The sequence below is a fragment of the Populus nigra genome, chromosome 1, assembly GCF_951802175.1.
Source record: "Populus nigra chromosome 1, ddPopNigr1.1, whole genome shotgun sequence".
In the NCBI taxonomy this organism is placed as follows: Eukaryota; Viridiplantae; Streptophyta; class Magnoliopsida; order Malpighiales; family Salicaceae; genus Populus; species Populus nigra.
This window is the reverse complement of record NC_084852.1, coordinates 5,084,454-5,104,190: the sequence shown is the minus strand read 5'-3', so window position 1 is coordinate 5,104,190 and position 19,737 is coordinate 5,084,454. Positions and strand designations below refer to the sequence as shown.

General features: G+C 30.5%; 2 protein-coding genes and 1 long non-coding RNA gene across 3 annotated transcripts; 2 read left to right on the top strand and 1 right to left on the bottom strand.

Annotated features, from left to right (window-relative positions):
* Positions 1-6,379: 6,379 nt before the first annotated feature.
* Positions 6,380-7,921, top strand: LOC133681016 (uncharacterized). Its single transcript, XR_009836411.1, has 3 exons — positions 6,380-6,616; positions 6,718-6,788; positions 6,879-7,921. It is a non-coding gene; the product is annotated as an uncharacterized LOC133681016 (long non-coding RNA).
* Positions 7,922-12,093: 4,172 nt separating this feature from the next.
* LOC133686249 (chloroplastic lipocalin) lies at positions 12,094-15,795 on the top strand. The gene is made up of 5 exons (XM_062106959.1): positions 12,094-12,294; positions 12,813-12,936; positions 13,420-13,662; positions 13,917-14,207; positions 15,291-15,795. The coding sequence occupies exons 1-5, from the start codon at positions 12,203-12,205 to the stop codon at positions 15,567-15,569; spliced, it is 1,029 nt and encodes a 342-aa protein (XP_061962943.1). The 5' UTR covers positions 12,094-12,202; the 3' UTR covers positions 15,570-15,795.
* Positions 15,796-17,065: 1,270 nt separating this feature from the next.
* Positions 17,066-18,922, bottom strand: LOC133694235 (protein LHCP TRANSLOCATION DEFECT). Its single transcript, XM_062115722.1, has 2 exons — positions 18,516-18,922; positions 17,066-17,447 (listed from the first exon to the last, which is right to left on the bottom strand). Exons 1-2 carry the CDS (start codon positions 18,774-18,776, stop codon positions 17,193-17,195), a joined length of 516 nt encoding a protein of 171 aa, XP_061971706.1. The 5' UTR covers positions 18,777-18,922; the 3' UTR covers positions 17,066-17,192.
* Positions 18,923-19,737: the final 815 nt, after the last annotated feature.

Here is a 19,737-nt window from a genome sequence, read left to right as displayed (position 1 = left end):
GCTACCTAGCTAGCCAGTGCATGCTTAAGAAATATATTAATTAATCAAGTTCAGAGGTAAAAAGGAACAAGTCTTAATTTATTTGTGTTCAAATCGTAAAACTAAATCTAATTAGCAGCAATCATGCTGATTAAGAGGCTCTAGCCGACAAGCATTAATCTCTTAATATGCCATGCAGGGTTAGGAGAAAAGTCATTAGAAATGACTAACATGATTTTACAGGCCAACCACTCTCTATTTGTATAGATTAACCATGCTCTTAGGCTCTTTTAATCGTATTGTTAATTGGGTTCAAAATCAAACTTTGATTTTCTTTTTAAAAAAAAATTAAAATAAGGAATTATCTTTCTTCACAACTCGAAGGGGCATTAATATTTCAGAAATAATCAAGTACATAGGATAATATAGATAATCTTCTCGTATACAATAATCAAATATCTATATTTTTTATTTGAAAATGAAGAATATATTTATATTAATTCTTCACAGCTCGAAGGGGCATTAAACCCCTTTTCAAATAATTTTAAAAACTCTTTCTTATATTAATTAATATATTTAATTAAGAGAATAAATTTATATGAAAACTAGTATTAAGATTATATTCTAAACCATTAAAATTAAAAAACACTAGCCATACTAACAAATTATTATTCATTGAAATAATATTTTGTGTTTTTTTTTTTAGTTTTTTTATTTCATATTTCAACAACCCAGTCTTTTTATATTAATTAATATATTTTAAAAAATAAATTTATTTGAATACTAGTATCAAGATTCTAACTACATAGGAGCAACATTCTTAACCATCAAAATCTATCCCTTGCGGTTACAATAAGATGAATTGCATGAGAAATCTTAATTTAATTACACTATATGAATTGAATGCTTGACAATACCTATTAGTATCACCACCAGCTGTTTGATAAGCTTCCTGAAACAAATAAACAATATTATAGCAAAATAAAATACATGTAACACTAATAGAGTTTTTAGATTTATTAATAAAAAATTTTATCAGGATTTATACTTTTAGTATTTATGAAACCACATATGGGTTTATTGACAGTATTTCTATCGATGAATATTATATATATATCACCAATATAAAAATAATATGTAATTTCATATGTGAGTATAGAGTGATAGTGACATTTGCAATACTAAGATATATTATTCTAGCTTGAACTTGTTATCTCAAACTTTGAAGTTTGAGTGCTCAGAACTGATTGTAAGCATCCAATAGTTGAAACATTGCAAGACATTCGCAAGTTCTTGACTGTAGTGTTAGATGGATTGTACACCCAATTTCTATCGGTTCCATCAAATGATCCTACCTTCAACAATAAATCCAAATCGAGATCCAGATGGGTCGAAAGATCATTCTCGTATCTCTCCTTCAACCTGGTGTTATACATATCCTAAAAACAAAAAGTCAACAAATTCAAAAATAATAATAACTTAATGAAAAAATGGTTGAAAACCAACATACCATAAAGTGTTGAGATTGGTTATCCATGACCTGTTGCACCTTTTTTTATGGTCATCAATTAACACGTGCGTTTTCACAAAAAGCTTCATCTGGCTTGACTCACATCCAAAAACCTTAGCCTGCAAGAGAAAACTATTGTTAGTTAAAAATATTTATAAAAAAATTAAAAAATTGATCTAATAAAAAAAGAATCATACCAACCGCTTCGCATATGAAATGAACAAAATAGAACCGCTGATGTGCATGGTAATGAAACTATGAACGCATCGATTTCGGTTCTCTGCATCAGATTATGATCGTCACATGAAACACTCGGACATCACTTACTGAATATATTCTATCCATACATCATCTGAGACGTACAACAGTCTAAAATCCTTCCAAACTTTCACGTCTTTCAGTCTGAAAGCTCTCTTTCTTTCATATATTTTTTGGCTTTTCTTTGTGCCTTGTGCCAAAAATCACATGTTGACAATTTAGGATGTTTAAAAACCTGATTCCATTAAAACAATGAAATTTCCATCAATGATTTCATCGCCAATATTATGATTCTAGAAGCCTTAAAATTTATAAACCTGAAATTGCATTCGTTAATTATATTTTTTTCAAAAATTATTGACATGTCGTTGTGAAAGGAAAACAAACTTATATTAAAAGGTCGATCTTCCATTAAGCCTAGTACTTCCAAGTAAGTGCATCCCGTTATGAAGGAACCTTCCCTCAACTAGGGGTGAGCATTTTTTATTCGGTTCGGTTTTTACTTGAAAAAACCAACCAAATCGAATTTTTATTTTTTCTTAATTCAAAACCGAAACCGGTTCAAACCAATCATTTTCGGTTCGGTTCAATTTGGTTAATTAAGGAAAAAATTTTAGAAAAACCGATATTATCAAGTTATGTTTCATGTGAAAGGCAAGTCGATGCCAAAAAATGGAGAAGATCGATGATGAATTGATTGGTCTAAATGGCAAGGATTTCAGCCATTTACAAAGTACAAAATAATGATCTAAATAACAAGAGGACCAATTCATAAAAAACTCAAAACAATCCTGTAAAATCCATGAAACTGAGGGGAAAATATCCCTAATGCACATCTCTTTTATGCATAAACAGACAATAAAAAACGTTTTCTATCTCTTCATCTTTTGTTTATAAATAATAATGATGGAGTATACTGTATGAAAAAGGGAAAGATAGAAATTTAGGACAAACATTTTCTATCCCTTCATCTTCTGTTTATAAGGGCTTGAGTTTTGAATCTTTTGATCCAAAGAATTAGAGAAGGAGAGTGGTGAGAGAGGGAAGACATTTGGGAGAGAGGGGCTGCTGGGAGCTGAAGGATTGAGAATTTTAGTTTTAGGGTTTCCTTTTATAGTGGGTTTAAATGTTGGTTAAACCGATTCAATCGGTTTAATATTTCAAAAACCAAAACTGAACCGAATCAGTTTTTTCTTAGGCTTTTTAATTGGTTTATTCGATTATTTTTTTAATTTGGTTTTTTCAGTTAAATTTTTTTCAGTTTTTCTGGTTTAATCAGTTTTTCGGTTTTTTTACACACTCCTACCCTCAACGATTGATAGTTGTCCGGAAAATACCAAAGGACATCAACCGTCGATGATCTCGTATGTAATGGACAACATGAATAGTAAAATTGAGAAGTGAACAGTTCGAAAGCTCTATCATAATTGGCCTCACTTAACCTATTATCAGACTTGATGGTGAACACATGTGCAATAACTGATAATTTACTATGATTTGTTCAACCGTCTCATTATGGTTTATCATAATCTTTTAAAAGATCAAAAAACCTAGTTGCGTCTGTATTGGATTCTTCATCTATGATTGAAAATTTATCAGTATAATTCTGATTCATTCTCATCACATCCATAACTGTATTCCTATAAGAATTATGATTGTCATCTACAACTCCATGCACATTGCTAGAACTAGAAATTGACTTAAGTATCCTTTCAGTTATGGTCTTGTGAGGAACATATGGTTCTCTGTGTGCAAAATAACACATATATTTATCCATGAACCCTTTTGTAGAAGATGAATCGTTACAATATCTGGATTGAGAAATTTTTTATTCTTACACCTCTTCTATGGACATTTAATACCACCTCCACTAATATTTATTGAATTAGAAAGTATATAATTAATAAAACTTGAATCTCATTACAATAATTCATCATATACAATCCTTTAAGTTAATTTCGATACATCCATGAATGATCATCCATTACTTATATCAAACCTATATAGAATATTGATGACAACATTTATTAATTAATTGTATAAACTAAATAAATTTATAAATATTGGTTTAACTCAAACTTATTCAATCTATTTTAATAGTACTCTTAATTCATTATTAATTATCTACATAAACTTAAATTTCTATACATTAACAAAAAAGTTTAACTCAACAATAAATTTAAAATTGACAAAATATAAAATGGACCTATTAAGGCCATGTTTGTTTCCCGGAATTCATTTTTCGGGAAACCACTTTCCAAACTTTCCTGTGTTTGTTTGCCATTAGGAAAGTTGGTCAACGGAAAACACTTTCCGGTCAACGAAAAACACTTTCCGGTCAACGGAAACACTTTTCAGTCAACGGAAAACACTTTCCAGTCAAAGAAAAATTTGGTTTGATTTCTAGGAAAGTGTTTTCCCTTTTGGCTGTGTTTGTTTTCCGGAAAGTGGTTTCCGGGAAATCACTTTCCAAACTTTCTTGTGTTTGTTTGCTATTGGAAAAGTTGGTCAACGGAAAACACTTTCCAGTCAAAGGAAAATTTGGCTTGGTTTTCAGGAAAGTGTTTTCCTGAAAAATTTGGGCGGAAAACACTTTCCGGAAGTTGTGAAAAATTTAGAAATGTCATTATTTGCTAATTATATTAAATTTGATCCTCAAACTTTTGATTGCTATATATAATTTGTTTTGAATATTTATTTTTCAATTTCATCTCTTAAAATTTAATTTTTATATTAATTTTGGTCCTTATTTTTATAATTGCTATTTGCTTTTTTCTTATCATTTTTTTATTGAAATTTTTTATCTATCAAATTTGGTCCTCATTCTTTTGATTTTTACTTATTTTATTTGAAATAATTTATGAAATGTTAATTATTATTATTTTAATTTCTTCACCTTTCATTTTTTTTAATTTTTTAGATTTGATCTCTATTATTTTGATTATTATTTATTTTATTTGAGATAATTTATGAAATTATATTTTTTTTCAATTTCATTCTCATTCAATTTTTTAATTTGTAAGATTTGTTCCTCATTATTTTAATAAACTTGAAAAAATAAAACATTAATAAGTTATTTTCCAGCTCATTTTCCATAACATAACCAAACACTGGAAAGTGTTTTCCAACTTATTTTCCATTACACTACCAAACATCGGAAAATACTTTCCCGGAATTCACTTTCCCGGAATTCACTTTCCAAAAGGAAACTACTTTCCTGCAAACAAACGGGGCCTAAATAAGACATTATTTATTTCATCACAAAACACCTAAATCACAAATTCAAAATAAATTTCATCAATTTACAAACAAATACGATTTTATAAAATCTCAAACAAACCTTAACATGTACAAATCATACATTCATACAATAAGTTTCTATATAAAAAAATGCTATAAAACAAGTAAACACCCAAACAAAATACATATACTACAAAAATATGCAATAAAAATTAACATTTTAAAATTGAGTTCAAATAAAAAAGGGGTAATTTTTCTTACTTGAAATGAAAAATCTTCAATAAAATTTAAATAAGAACAAGGATGCTGACAAACTAAGTGTTGGAGTGATCGAATTTGTAACGGGAGGTTGATTTGTGATAAAATTAGAAAGGGTGTTGTTTATTGTAGAGAAAAATAAAGGAGGAGGAAGAAGAAATAGGGGAGAGGAAGAGGATGGTTGCTCACCAGGTTATAAGTTAAATATTGTAGACAGATTTACTGATGAGCTAATGCCATTGATAATTATGTCTGTAAAGATAACATGTCATCACACTTTTTTGTTTTTTTTTTTCACTGTAATTCTCTTGATATATATCAAAAGAATAATTATGTTGGTAGTTACTGATAAATACAGTAGGAAATAATCTATTAGTAAAGTTCATCGCAATCTATTGATAGAAAAATTCCATCAATATTTTCATTTATATTAACCATTTTTCTAGTAGAGTAACTAACAACATTGTCATTAACAAAACAAAACAAAAAAAAAAAACAAAAAACAAGTGATCAATGAATATCAAGCAATTAACCAAGGTCTAGCTTGAATAATAGCAAGGCAACAAAAATTGCACGCTGGAGGTAGGGATTGCGCATCATGAGAATCTTCAGGCCTTGGTGAAATCATGGAACATAAGACTAGTAGCAGGTGCTGTAGCTCCCTCGCATCCAATGCATGTGAGGGAGGTTATTGTTGATACTCAAATGTATCTCTCATTAATTTGTGGAGCATCTACACTGCATTGGTGGTTTATATTGGATTATACTAATTTTTAATACAAGAATAATATTAAAATTAAACTTTTTATTTGTACGAGGGAAGGGGAGAGCACGATCACTCATCATATTATAAATTAAATATTATGAAAGAATTTATTGACGGGTTAATGTTGTTGATAATTTTGTTTATAAAAATAACATGTTATTGTATTTTTTTTTCCATTATAATTCTCTCAGTATATATCAAAAAAATAATTTTATGGGTAGTTACTGATGGATACAATGAAAAATAATTTGTTGATAAAGTTCACCACAATTTACCGATAAAAAAATAATATTTTTATTTTTATTTGTATTCATCAATTCTATAAGTAGTGTAACTATCAATATTAACGTTAACAAAACAAAAAACAAGTGACCAATATATCAAGCTATTAACCAAGGTCTAGCCTGACTAATAGCAAGGCAACAAAAATTGCGCGTTGGAGGCAGGCATTGCGCATTATGAGAATCTTTAGCCCTTAGTGAAATTATGGAACGTAAGACTAGTAGCAAGTGCTGTAGCTCCCTCGCATCCAATGTGAGTGAGGTTCTTGTTGTGACTCAAATGTATCTCTCTTTAATTTGTGGAGCATCTACACTGCATTGGTGGTTTGTATTGGATTATACTAATTTTCAATACAAGAATGATATCTTTCAGCTTTTCCTTATGGGTTATATTTTTAATATTTCTTATGTTTCATTTGTCACAGTTTGAAAATGCGAGTCTGGAACACCTGATTTTATGGAGCGACTTCTAGGAGCTGCACGCTTCCTGTCACAGGTAAAGAACTATGGTTTTCTGGTTTTATTGTGATTTCACTTATTTTCCTACACATATTTTGCAGTTGATATTTTCTTCATCTCTTGATAGCAAAGGCATTTTGATATATCTCAACGTACAAAAACTGAGAGTAATGTTTTAGAGCTGCATTGTATCCGTAAGTGTAGTTCTTGGATGGTGGAGCCAATGTTGAAAGCAGCGCTGTGTATCCTTTTTATTTCGTTGGTTAATGTATAGCCATGGTCTTATCAATTTGGAGTTTCAAGCATACAGTAATTAGAAAATTAGCCCATCTTCCTAGATGTGTTCCTGAATCCAATAATGCAAATGGTTAGCTTTGTACAGTAGTCGTACGTTATATGCTTCTTTCGCATAGAAAAACCATGCATTCAAGCCACAAGATTAAAATAGGAGGTAAGAATATGCAGAGCAAGTTCTTGTTTCTGTTTCTTTTCATTTCTCTCGCCCTACACTTCCCGACCTCTTCGTATCCTCCTCCCCAATAACCACCCTGCAGTCAGTTATGTTAGTGTATTGTTTCGTTCGGGAAAGGGTCAGCTGTGAGTTCTATGATGCGTTATTGCACAATTATCCTACAGCCTTCCTTGTTTGCTAATTTCCTCTTACTGTTGTCATTTGGATTTCATGTTTCTTTGTTTATCTTAGTCTCGGATAATGCAATATATTGCCGCTACGCTGATCATGATTCATAATGCTGTATCTGCTAATTTGTGCTATGCCAAGGCTGTGCAGTCAGCTAAAATGCGAGGCCGATGAATTTTTTTAGGCGCAGTTTGCAGCAAGGTAGGCTAACCCAAAGGCCCAGACTGCCAAAACAAAACATGATACACATTTCAACGACTCATTTTTTTAATTTGCTCACTGGTGATAATCTCAAAGACGGTCTGTTATAAGCGAATCACATGGAAAGTTTTCTGAATTGCAAGATGTCTTCTGTACCATTAATTTTTGCAACAGTTGGAGCACCTATCCCCCTGCAGAATCTTTGCCTAGGATCATGCCAGATTTACAAATGAAAGATTCATGAAGGTTTAACGTAGGAAAACTTCAATTTCTGTTCCTTACACGAAGATTTTATAGGATGCAAGAAAATGATTAAAAACACGTTTCAACCTCTATGTTAGCACTCAAATCTATCCATAAAAAAACAGATTAATAAATTAAATTACCAAAATTTTTGTTGTGATTTTGGTCATCTAATGTGGTTTATTCTTAAATTTTACTTAGAAAGAGATTATTTTGTTTCTTGAAACTAATATTTTGCTATATATCTATACACAGACACATCGAGAGAGAATTTTATCTTAAAAAAACAGATGAAAAATCTGAAATCAAGTACCCAATTGCAAGCAAATATTGAGATGCAAGGACTGAATTTAAGAATTAGAAAACTACATTGAAAATCTGCTGCCGCCCCCCCTCCCCTGTCTCGTAAGGGATCCACCACTGGGTTTGGGCACGCATCCATCTGCGGATTATTCAGTGGAAAAAGCCACCCTGAGCCCCTGTAATTTTAACTTTTAGAGATGTTGGACACTCTTTTTTTTCTTTTCTTTTTGGGTTCTGTCAAGCCTTTTACTTGAATGTGAGACTTTGTAACCCTTCAAATCATGGAAGCCTGTAAGTTTGATTAATTACGAACAGGTGATCATTCTGAAAATATCAGATACCCTAATTAACCATGGTGGTGAGACTCCATATAATTCCCATGATGAGTCGTGAGAGCCAAGTATATTTCATAATCTCTCATTCATTTGTTGCTTTCTCATTAAATGATTCGGACCTTATTTTCCTTACAGACAAGTGTGTATAGCACGATTGGATAACCTGTGACTGTGAGAGACGGAATCTGCATGCTCATATGATTGAGCTGCAAATTCATATAATAAATTTGATTTTTGTTGTTACCAATTCCGAATTCGAATGGAAAAGTACTTGTGGAATGCTTTGCTAGCTAACATTTACTGATTTGGCATTTAGCATGCAATAATGCGAAAGTTCATGGCATTTTAATTAGCTGTTCATGAATAAATAAAACAGGTTATTTTAGTTTCGGAATCTATTTTGACTCACCAAATGATTTCTATACAAGTAAAATTCGCATGCAACCAAAATGTATTTAAAGGGTGTTTGAAAATATAGTAATAATTGTTTTTTAAAATATCTTTTATTTAAAAATATATTAAAATAATATTTTAAAAAAATTAGTTTTAGTATTAACACGTTAAAACCATCTAAAAACACCAGAAAAATTTAAGTATTTTTTTATATAAAACATAAAAACAATATGGATCTAAGAAAAATGAAAATGAGGTCAGCTGTGGTGGGCTTATCCGTAATCTGATAAGGTGTTTTTGTGACCACTGACACAATATTCCTCGAAATCAAGTAGTGACTAATTAAATTAACCCAAGTGGAAGCATGACAGTTCATGCCGATGGCTGCTTGACCTGATCATGAGGTATATATATATATATAGACGACATGCCTCTTAGGATATGGAAAATTAAGGTTATTATGAGATGAGATCCTTGCATTTCATGAATATATATGATTATTAAACGCAGGTTATGCTTCAGGTTAAATTAATATTAGCTTTTTCACCGTGCATTCTCAAAATCTTTTTTATTTTATTTAATTTTACAATAATATATAATTTAGATTCTAGAGTAAAACAAATTGTATTTTTTTATGCAAGAAAATTGTTCAAATAATTTTGCAACTACTGAAACAAAAGATTCTAATCTGTCTAGAAAAAATAAGCATTTATTGGTATATATCTGGATTGAATTTATTTATTTATTGGTTAATTAATTATTAACATATTAATCAGACGGATGGTTATGAAATGAGATTGATGAGTTAATAAACAAATACATATAATATTCAAAAGAATTTATTTAATTCATTTAAATGCTTCGGTTTATTAATTAATTAATTACCAGTATTTATTAAGCATGCATGAGTCGTGTTCATTGATTAATTATATGTGACAATAGAAATGTAATTTTATTTATAGTCAATAGTTTTTATAATTTTATTAATGAATTTATTTTTACTTCAATACTTTTATACATAAATTAGTGCTTTTTTTTCTTGCTTTTTAATATAAATCAATGCATTATTTGGTTTATTAGAGTGGGCTTATACGTGGACTTGTTGCGCTTATAGTTATTTACACTCTTTTCTACAGAATTAGAATTACAAATGATTTTTAAAAACAACTAAAAAGTGTTTGGTTCTATTTATATTAAGAATATTGTTGAAAATTAAAATGAAAAGTAAGAGTATAAGTAACTTTTCATCTATTGAAATATATATATTTTTAAAAAAAACTAATATGTATAACTAAATTAAAAATATATATTTATTTATTTGATCATTTAATCAAGACATCTCGTCTAATAAAAATATTATATATAGAAGCATAGCTATGTTTAAATTATTGTTAGTATTGTTTTTACTAAAACAAATTAATGGATTTCATATTGAATAATAATATCTGAAAGTTTGAAAGATAGCTTTGTCATATAAAAATAAAAAATTAATTGTGATAACAAGTCTCACTTTTTTAAAAAGCTCGTAATTAATCTCATGCTTCTAAAAGTTCAAGTTTTTAAGTGGTTATTGCTTAAAACATTAATTAACGAAAAATAAGAAGCTTGATTTTACCAAAAACTTGTGTTATAATAGTTGATTATGGATTAAAAAAAATTCTATTGTTATATGTTTTCGATTTATAGAGCTTGATATTAAGAGCTTGTTTTATTATAGAGATAACAGTTATTTTTTAAAGTATTTTTTATTTAAAAATATATTAAAATAATATTTTTTATTTTTTAAAATTTATTTTTAATATTAATATTTCTGAACGATCTAAAAATACAAAAATAATAATTTAAAATAAAAAAAATCAAGTTTCAAATAAATCAGAAATCAACCGAAAAAATATAACATAATTGAAAGCTTGTTAAAATAATTCCATGAAAACTTGATAATACTATATAATATAATTATATATCAAGTTTTGTGTTCTATCATTCCAAAATATGGAACGACAATGGTTTAGAATTTTCCAAGTGTATGCATAAATCTCATCATATTTTAATCTCTAATTAATTCTTATGTGAATATTTAAATTTAACTTAAATACTCTAAATTTAATTATATGAAAATGTGCTGGGCATCGAAACCATTTGGGAATGCGGTATAAACTGTATTTTTAAAAAATTCAAAATTTTTTTTATTAAAATTTAATATGATTTGAATGTTTTGAATCGTTTTGATGTGCTGATATCAAAAATAATTTTTAAAAAATAAAAAAACAATATTAATATACATTTCAACACAAAAAGTTATTTGAAAAGTAACTATTACCACACTACTAAATACCCTAGAAGTCCCTAAAGATAACTGAAAAATAAACCAGAGATTTATTTTCAAGGGAGACACGGCAAGTGCAATGCATTTTAGGTGTATTTAAAAAGATAATAATGATTGTTTTTTTAAGTTTTTTTTAATTATATATTAAAATAATATTTTTTTATTTAAAAATTATTTTTAATATAAACATATTAAAACAGTTTAAAAATATTGAAAAATATATTTAAAAAATTAAATATTTTTAAAATACAAAAACAAATTGAATTGTAAAATAATGATGAATAACTTTTATTAAAACGATTTTTGAGTATTAAGCACCCAACAGAGGAATTGGACGGTGTCGTTTGAAGGACAGGTGTAGCACCTTCTACAAATGATATCTTGCTGGTATTGTCGGCAATGAGTTGTTTGGAGGGACAAGGGTTAAGAATTTGGGTCATTGAGATTGAGTTATAAGGTCACACTCTTGATGAATAATTTTAATTAAAACGATTTTTTTATAAAAATATTAATGTTAATACGGTCATGGTTAATTATATCATTAAAAATTTAGTTTCGTCAAATGTATTTTATCAAGTTAATATTTTATTTAATTTAATTTAAATTTTAAATTGAGATTTTATTTGGTATTATAATGTGATGTCGTGAGTTTTATATTTTACTTTAATTATATATTTAATTAATATATATATATATATATATATTATATAAATTTTATAAATTTTTTTAAACTCTAGCTAAATAAAATCTATAATTTATATAAAAAAAAGTTAAATCGCAACCTTAAAAGCCAATATACTGCCAAGTTTATACTAGAAATCTTTTTATTTTTTTAAATTGTTTTGATGGGTTAATATTAAAAATAAATTTATTTTAAAAAATACAAAATAAAATGCTACCGGTACTGGATCATCGAAAAGTCATGAGTGAACACCGCTAATAGAAACAGAAAGACTACTTTTATCACCAGAAGAAACTGTGAAGTACATACTACAGACAGAGAGAAAGAAATGGTAAATGCTGTAAATGTTTATCATCATCATCGAAGACCGCCAATTCTTCCACTTCAATGTCGCTCCTCTGCTCCTCCTCATTTCACCAGGTACATGAAGGTCACACACCCTCTTTTCATTTCACTTTCTTTTTAATCTTTCTATGTTTTTTTTTTTTTGAGGTTCTATTTCTTGTTGAATTTTGATGAGTATCATAAAATGTATTATATTCCGGCAAGGATGGATGGATTTTTTTTTAAAGAAAATATGCTTGTGGTGAATTCACTTTTAATCCAGTTCAAAATATCATTTTCGATTCTTTGGTGTCTGGTTAATTTACAACTATGCATGTTTGGTTGCTGAGAAAGCTCGAGAAAATTAATTGAGGAGAATTCGGTTAAGATTGAGAAGTTTGTAGTTTGAAATAAAAGATCAGTACCCAAATTGAGATTTAAATTAGAGATTTGAGCATGTTATTGAATCACGTTTTAGGAGCTTTCGAAAGAAAAACACTGCTACAATCTTTAGTTTCTTGGAATTGTGGATTCTTCTGAGTTATGGAAAGTTATATTTCAATTGTTTGGCTTTATAAAATGTGATTCCTTATTTAATCGTTCTTCTTCTGTAGGGGAGTGCCTGGAAAGCTTTTGTTAAAATGTTCATTTGAGAACACTACATCAAGTGATGTTGCAGTAAGGCATGTGCTATCTGGATTTGCAGCCTCATTAATATTTCTTTCCCAGACAAATCAGGTTGGCTGATTTATTTTTCTAGCATTTACTATCGGATTTTTCAATCATAATTGCAGTCCTAATTCTTACGAAATGAAGATCAATAAGCTCGTAGGGATTTACAATGTAACGAACATTTTTAGTTGCATGGAACATAGGCTAGTGATCAAGTGTTAGAAGCTTATAGGTCAACCATTGAGAAAAAAAGAGGTGCTAAGAGCATCTCAATTTTCTCCAGCACCTCAATCGTTCAGAGAGCTTCTAAAGAAAAGGTGTCGGGGATTCAGTTCTTAGTTATGAGGTTACAATTAAGCTTGCCAAATTGTTTCTTCACAGAAAATTTGGATCCAGCAAGTGGTATTCCAAGGAAGTCGATGGAAGAAGTAGAATTCCATGTGCAGTTTTTGGATTCATAAGATTTTTGCTTAATTTAACTAGAACATATCTCTGCATGATGAGCAGGAGTATTCTGGTTTCTAAGTAATCTCTCATTGTTCTTGTTAGGTTCTTGCAGCAGATGTGTTTCAATCCCACAATATCTGCCAGCTTGCAAGCGCTGCAGAAAATAAAATAACCCCCCTTCCACTTGATGACAGTTCTGGTGGAGGAATGGGAAAACTAATGATGATGAGAGCTATGACAGTCAAGGATTTTGATCCTGTCAGATATTCTGGAAGGTGGTTTGAAGTAGCTTCACTAAAAGGTGGATTTGCTGGGCAAGGTCAAGGAGACTGCCATTGCACGCAGGTAAATTGCGAAGGGTATGTCTGACGACATCCGATTATTGTTAAGAGTCATACTTGCACGAGTTGTTTTCTGTGAAAATTTTAGGCCATCCCTCCTATCTTTCCTTCTTGTTGTTAGACATATCAGGCTTGCAAGCGCTTGTGGTCAACTCAACACTATCTTGAAAGTCTCATCTTTATTTAATTTGAGGTTTTCTCAGTCAAATATTCATAGCTTCTATTGCATGATTGCTTATGTAAATTGATAATCTGCAGGGCGTGTATACATTAGATTTGGAAACACCAGCTATCCAGGTAGATACCTTTTGTGTTCATGGTGGCCCTAGTGGTTACATCACAGGTATAAGGGGGAAGGTTCAGTGCTTGTCAGGGGATGATTTAGAGAAGCAAGCTACTGAGCTAGAAAAGCAAGAAATGATTGCAGAGAAGTGTTTCCTCCGTTTTCCAACCTTGCCATTTATCCCCAAGGAGCCTTATGATGTGATTGCTACTGACTATGATAACTTTGCTCTTGTTTCGGGAGCAAAAGACAAAAGTTTTATTCAGGTAATCACCCATTTAACGAAGAGCTCTGCACATATTAGATGGAAATTTATGTTTGCTATACATGATAAAGTTGTACAAAGCAGTATAGTTTTCAGATAGAAAAAAAATGGACGTCAAAATCTCTCTTTTGTATCATGCTCATCTGAACTGAACCTCATTAAACAACTATGCTCAAGAAAATGCAACTATCTTTGTCATTGCCATTGCTACAGCTAGAGCACGACCATTGATTACATTATCTGTTGTATTGAAGAACATTGGTTTGTGGACTTGAAGTTAGGGTATCTGTGGCATCATTTATGAAAATTAACTTTTGACTTTAAGTCATAATTTAAAGTAACTTTTGATTCAAGTCTGAATTTTGATTATATTTGGTTCAAGTTTTGCAAATTAAATTAAGTTGTTTTTTGACTTTTTACTCAAGAAAAAATTTCTAATTTTATTTTTTTATTAAAGTAAAGTTTTGACTCAATTTCATAACAAATTTTGACTTAAGTCAAAATTTAGATTATATTTGGTACGAGTTTTGACTAGAATTAACTTTTGATTTAAATCAAAGCTTATTACAAAGTCAAGTCAAAATTTTGATTTAATAAAAAGTTAAAATTTTTAAATATAACTTATATTACATTCTTTCTTAAAAAAAAAGGTTGGATTTGAGACATTTTTATCAAACATGTTTCTAAATTAAAGTCATTTGTTAACCCTTTTTCGTCACAAGTTATCTATGAAAAATTAACTTTTGAAATATATTTGAAAGTCAAAACTCATAATTCAAAAAATATGCCAAACATATTCTTATTTCTTATCAAATACATACTTATGATTTTTTTTAATTAAAAAACAACTTAAATTAATTTGTAAATGTCATACCATATAGAACCTTAGTTTATGAATTTGTAACAGCTAAATATCTCATATTATTTGCACGAGGAACTATACTTTGACTTGATTGGGGTTGTTACATGTATTCTTCTACTCTTTAGCTGCCGTTTGAGCTCTGAGATGCAGCAACCGGGCTTGCATCAAGTTATTTATATGATTGATCACTTAAAGCTTTATGTTTTGGCATCAATGTTACAGATATACTCAAGAACACCTAACCCTGGACCTGCATTCATTGAGAAATACAAAGCTTATTTGGCTAACTTTGGGTATGATCCAAGCAAAATCAAGGACACCCCACAAGATTGTGAAGTTATGTCCAACAGTAAGCTTGCCGCCATGATGTCCATGTCTGGGATGCAAAAGGCACTTACAAATGAATTTCCTGATCTAGAATTAAGGAGCTCTGTCCAATTTAATCCCTTCACAAGCGTGTTTGATACTTTGAAGAAGCTACTGGAGCTTTATTTCAAATAGAAAAATGAAGTTTGTGTACATTATAACCCTGCTTCTGTGCTCCACGTAGAGCAACAGATACATAACTCTTTCCCAATACTGTTAATCTTCTCTACCGTTTGTGAACTCTTCCTGGTAATTTCTCAATCAAGATCAACTACAAAGTCCAAACTATCAAACATGTGTAAGTTGTTGATGGCTAACTCTATCTCGTTCTCAGATTGAAGTATTTGTTTTCAGTTTTCTATGCTTTCTTCCCATTTTAGATGGTAGAAGGTAATATATTTCAAATGTAAAAATGGAGGTCTGAAATATAGTAAAAATGTGAGTGATGTCTACTTAGTGACTTTAGGTTATATTTTTCGTTTCAGCAATCTCAGGAACCGCTGATTCGAGTTTGTCATGTTTTTTTTTATAACATTGTTGAATCTTTATTGTATTTTGCCTTATGATTCTTTAATAGGAAAAACTTATGGTGGCTCGTATGATTTCTTAATGGCTTCTTCTGATGAATATGGAACATCAATTGTTTTCGGTTCTTCCTGTGGTATTTCCTTCAAAATATGGCAATAACATTAGTCTTTCGAGCTAGAACACTAGGCGTGTGCCAGTAATCTTTTTCCAGCTCTTTTTATCATCAACTTGATCAATTGCCACCTCAAAGTACTTCTCATCTACGTTTTGCCTCCTTGCTAGCTGAGAAAGTTAAATGAAAGGCAAGTAATAGCTATACTTGGTATGTAATCTATACATAATCATTGTGTATAAACTTTAAAATTAATAATTTTCACATAGTTTGTTGAATTACGAGCTTATAAGTATTAACTTTATCTTCTAAAACACCATACATAAATTTGCATCTTGCAAATCCTACCTTTAGATAACATGGAATCTTCTTAAGTAGAAAATGCAATTCCAACTTTCATCTAATAGATTATTTTTTTCGAAACAATTTCATCAAGAATAAGAATTTCATTGAAATTGAGAATAAATCTACAAATAAATTAACTACAAATTAAGTATCCAGTATTTTGCCCATCGTAAAGACATGATGTCTATACGAGTTTGTGAATAGATTTTGAATTTGGCTTGCTTCAATATAAGTCTCTAGGTCTTCTTGTTATAATTTCTTTTTTTTTATTAATATAGATGTTCGAACCAGCTTGCGCACACCTCGACTAACTCCACGGACCCTGAAATTAACGATCATATAAGCCTCCAGTGATCCTGAGGTTTATAAAATTCAATCTAATAACTTCTAGAGAACAAATTTAAAATCTGACCAGTTGAACTCAAACCTATTTGTTTCATTGGTACAATTCTTATATGAGCCTTTCCTTGATAATTAATCCAACTAATCAAATCTTTGCAATAGGGTTCTTTGCGCTGACTCTCGATCCCTCACAATCCTTTGTCTTCACTCTTTCATTGCAAAGTGGGAAAATATTGCTAATATCTCTGTCTATTGAACATGGCTAAAAAAAAAGGGGGAGGGGGGGGGGGGGGGGGGGTGGATCTTATAACTATGATACCGGCCGTCTAATAAAAAAAATCCATGGCTACATGAAAACTTTTGTTGCAAAATAAAACAGCCAAATCGACATGTTACAGTAACAGTCAAGGAAGGGAGCACATTTATCTAAATCACGCCTTGCGAACAGATAAACCGAGGATGAAATCCTTGGTTTCTTCATTGGCTCTATCAAGTGCAGTTCGTCCATCTGCATCCTTGATATCGTAACCTGCTCCAGCTCTCAAAAGCTCTTCAATCTTCGGCTTGTCACCTTCTGAAGCAGCCAGCATTAATAAGATGTCCACTGGATGGATGTTTTGACTCAGAAGAGCCTCCATCTTGTCATATGTACCTTCAACGGCAAGCATCCCCATATAGTTAAAGTACTGCAAATTAGAACAGATTTTTTAGCCAAGACAACATTTCCACGGTCATAATAGTTACACACGCTGAGTTAATTAAAGCAAAGAGTTGTTAGAACATTGAAAAGAAGAAAAAAGAACGAAACAACCTTATTTTGACATAAAAAAAAATGGATCCGGTTTGACAGGTAACCCGCGGGTTGAGCTAGCAACCCAATGACCCTAGCCCTCTACCAGGTCGGACTATGCCGGGTCTTACAACTATGTCAATAACTCCAAGGAAAAAAGAACATGAGAATATTCAGAATTCCCAGATGAAATACAAAGAAAATGATGCAAATGCATTATAATTCAGAATCCTCAAATGAAATAGAAAGAGAGTTACAATGGAGTAACATCAGTATTAACTTCACATACACAAGCCTGACAGTTATCTTTTATTAGCCAATTGAAGCAGTTAGGCAAGCCCGGGCATGAGTGACGACAATGTTCAAGCTCTTGTACAAGCAGAAATGTTAGGAGATGATAACTATTGTTGGAACTCTGCTGGCACTTAACCTTTGCTTGATCGCTAAACCTTAAGGAAACTCAAGTTTTAACTTGTAATTTGATATGAGGTTCTCATTTAATCTGTCTACAACTTCTCTAAGCTTCGTGATTTTTGCTCCCAGAAATGCTGAAGACTCCAAGAGTCTAAGTTTTATTACAAATAAAACCGACAATATTAATAGTTTAGTGTTCCAGATATAAAAAAGAGAGACCGAAACAGAAATATAAAATAGATCTGTTTCTTCTAAATAATTTTAGATTATCAGAAAAAGCGACACTAACAAGCAAGAAACTTGTCATTCCAAACCCACCAGAGAGAAGTTGCCCATAATCTCACAACTCCAATCTCAATTATAATCTAGAAACTGTTAAATTTAGTACTAGAATGTCATTAAGCCTGAGAGCACAACATGATTAGTCCACACCAGCTCTTTGACAAATTGCCATTAACAAACCAGGGAAACTACATACAGCATAAAGTAACAAACAATGCGATGAATTCATGGCAGCTAAAGTGTCAAAAGAGAGAGAAGGAAAGAGGACCTGCTCAACATCATCTCTGTCAAAGTCATCACGCGTCTGGCTGCCATAAATGCCAGCACCTTCAGCATCAACACCATTTTTACCAAATTTGAACCAGCACTTTGCTCTTGACCCATTGGAGGGTCCAATTCTACAGGGTCTTAACCAACCAACATTACTTTGAAGACCCAGAAACTGAGAGTTGAGTTTAGGCAAAAAAGGTTGAGAACTTTGAGGATTGGAAGCGAGAGTAAGATGGGTTGTACTTAGGATTGAAGCCATAACAAACTAAACTGTGTTTTCTAAAAACTCAAAAAAGGACCGTGGAACTGATGTTATCAACTTCACTTTCTATCCACACATGTCTTGTCTTGTCTTTTCATTTTTTTTTTATTTTTTCATCTTTTTTGGCACAAGTGAAGTGGAGGCTAGGATTGAGTGTTTTCCTTACATGGTGGGAATCCAAAAATCAGCCTTTATTTATAGTATGCTGATCAGGTGGCTAACAATGATCCTCAATCTTCTTATCTCCTGGATTCGTTTGCTACTTTGCTAGATAGCTAGTGGGCTGTTTTTATGGGCCATGAGTTTCTAATGACCCAACTCAAAAATTAAATTCATAAATATATAAGAAAGTTACTAATTCCGTCGAAAATTCGACAAAAATATCCTTAGATTTTAGTAATTATTATATGTATTAAGATAATTATATTAATAAATATCACATATATTATTTTATTTTAAGAAATTCTACAAGCTAAAATTAAAAAGACTTCTACTATATAAATAATTTTTAATATCACAATATAAAATATATATCAATATTAATATAAGAAATAAACTCTATCTCTAATTGATAATTAAAAGAAAAGGAGTGAAATATTAATATAATTTCTATAAAATATGTTAATCATGTTTTTCTCATTTATATCTATTTATAAATCACATAAAATTTTAAATAATATAGAGTAAACTTCTTAAATCTCTTAAATTATATAGTTACTTATTGACACTCTAGCTATCTATCTTGACATTTAAAACTTTGAAAATGCTTTAAAATAGGGGAAAAATAAATCTAATAATTATAATAAAAAATTTATCAAACTATTAAGTTAGATTCTTGAATTACACACCCAAACGAGATTCTTTGTTATTTTTTTCATCCCCATTTACTCTTTTAGATGAAAAGATTCATAAAAGTTGTCGTAAGGGGCTACTAACTCGTCAGAGATGGTTGTTGTGT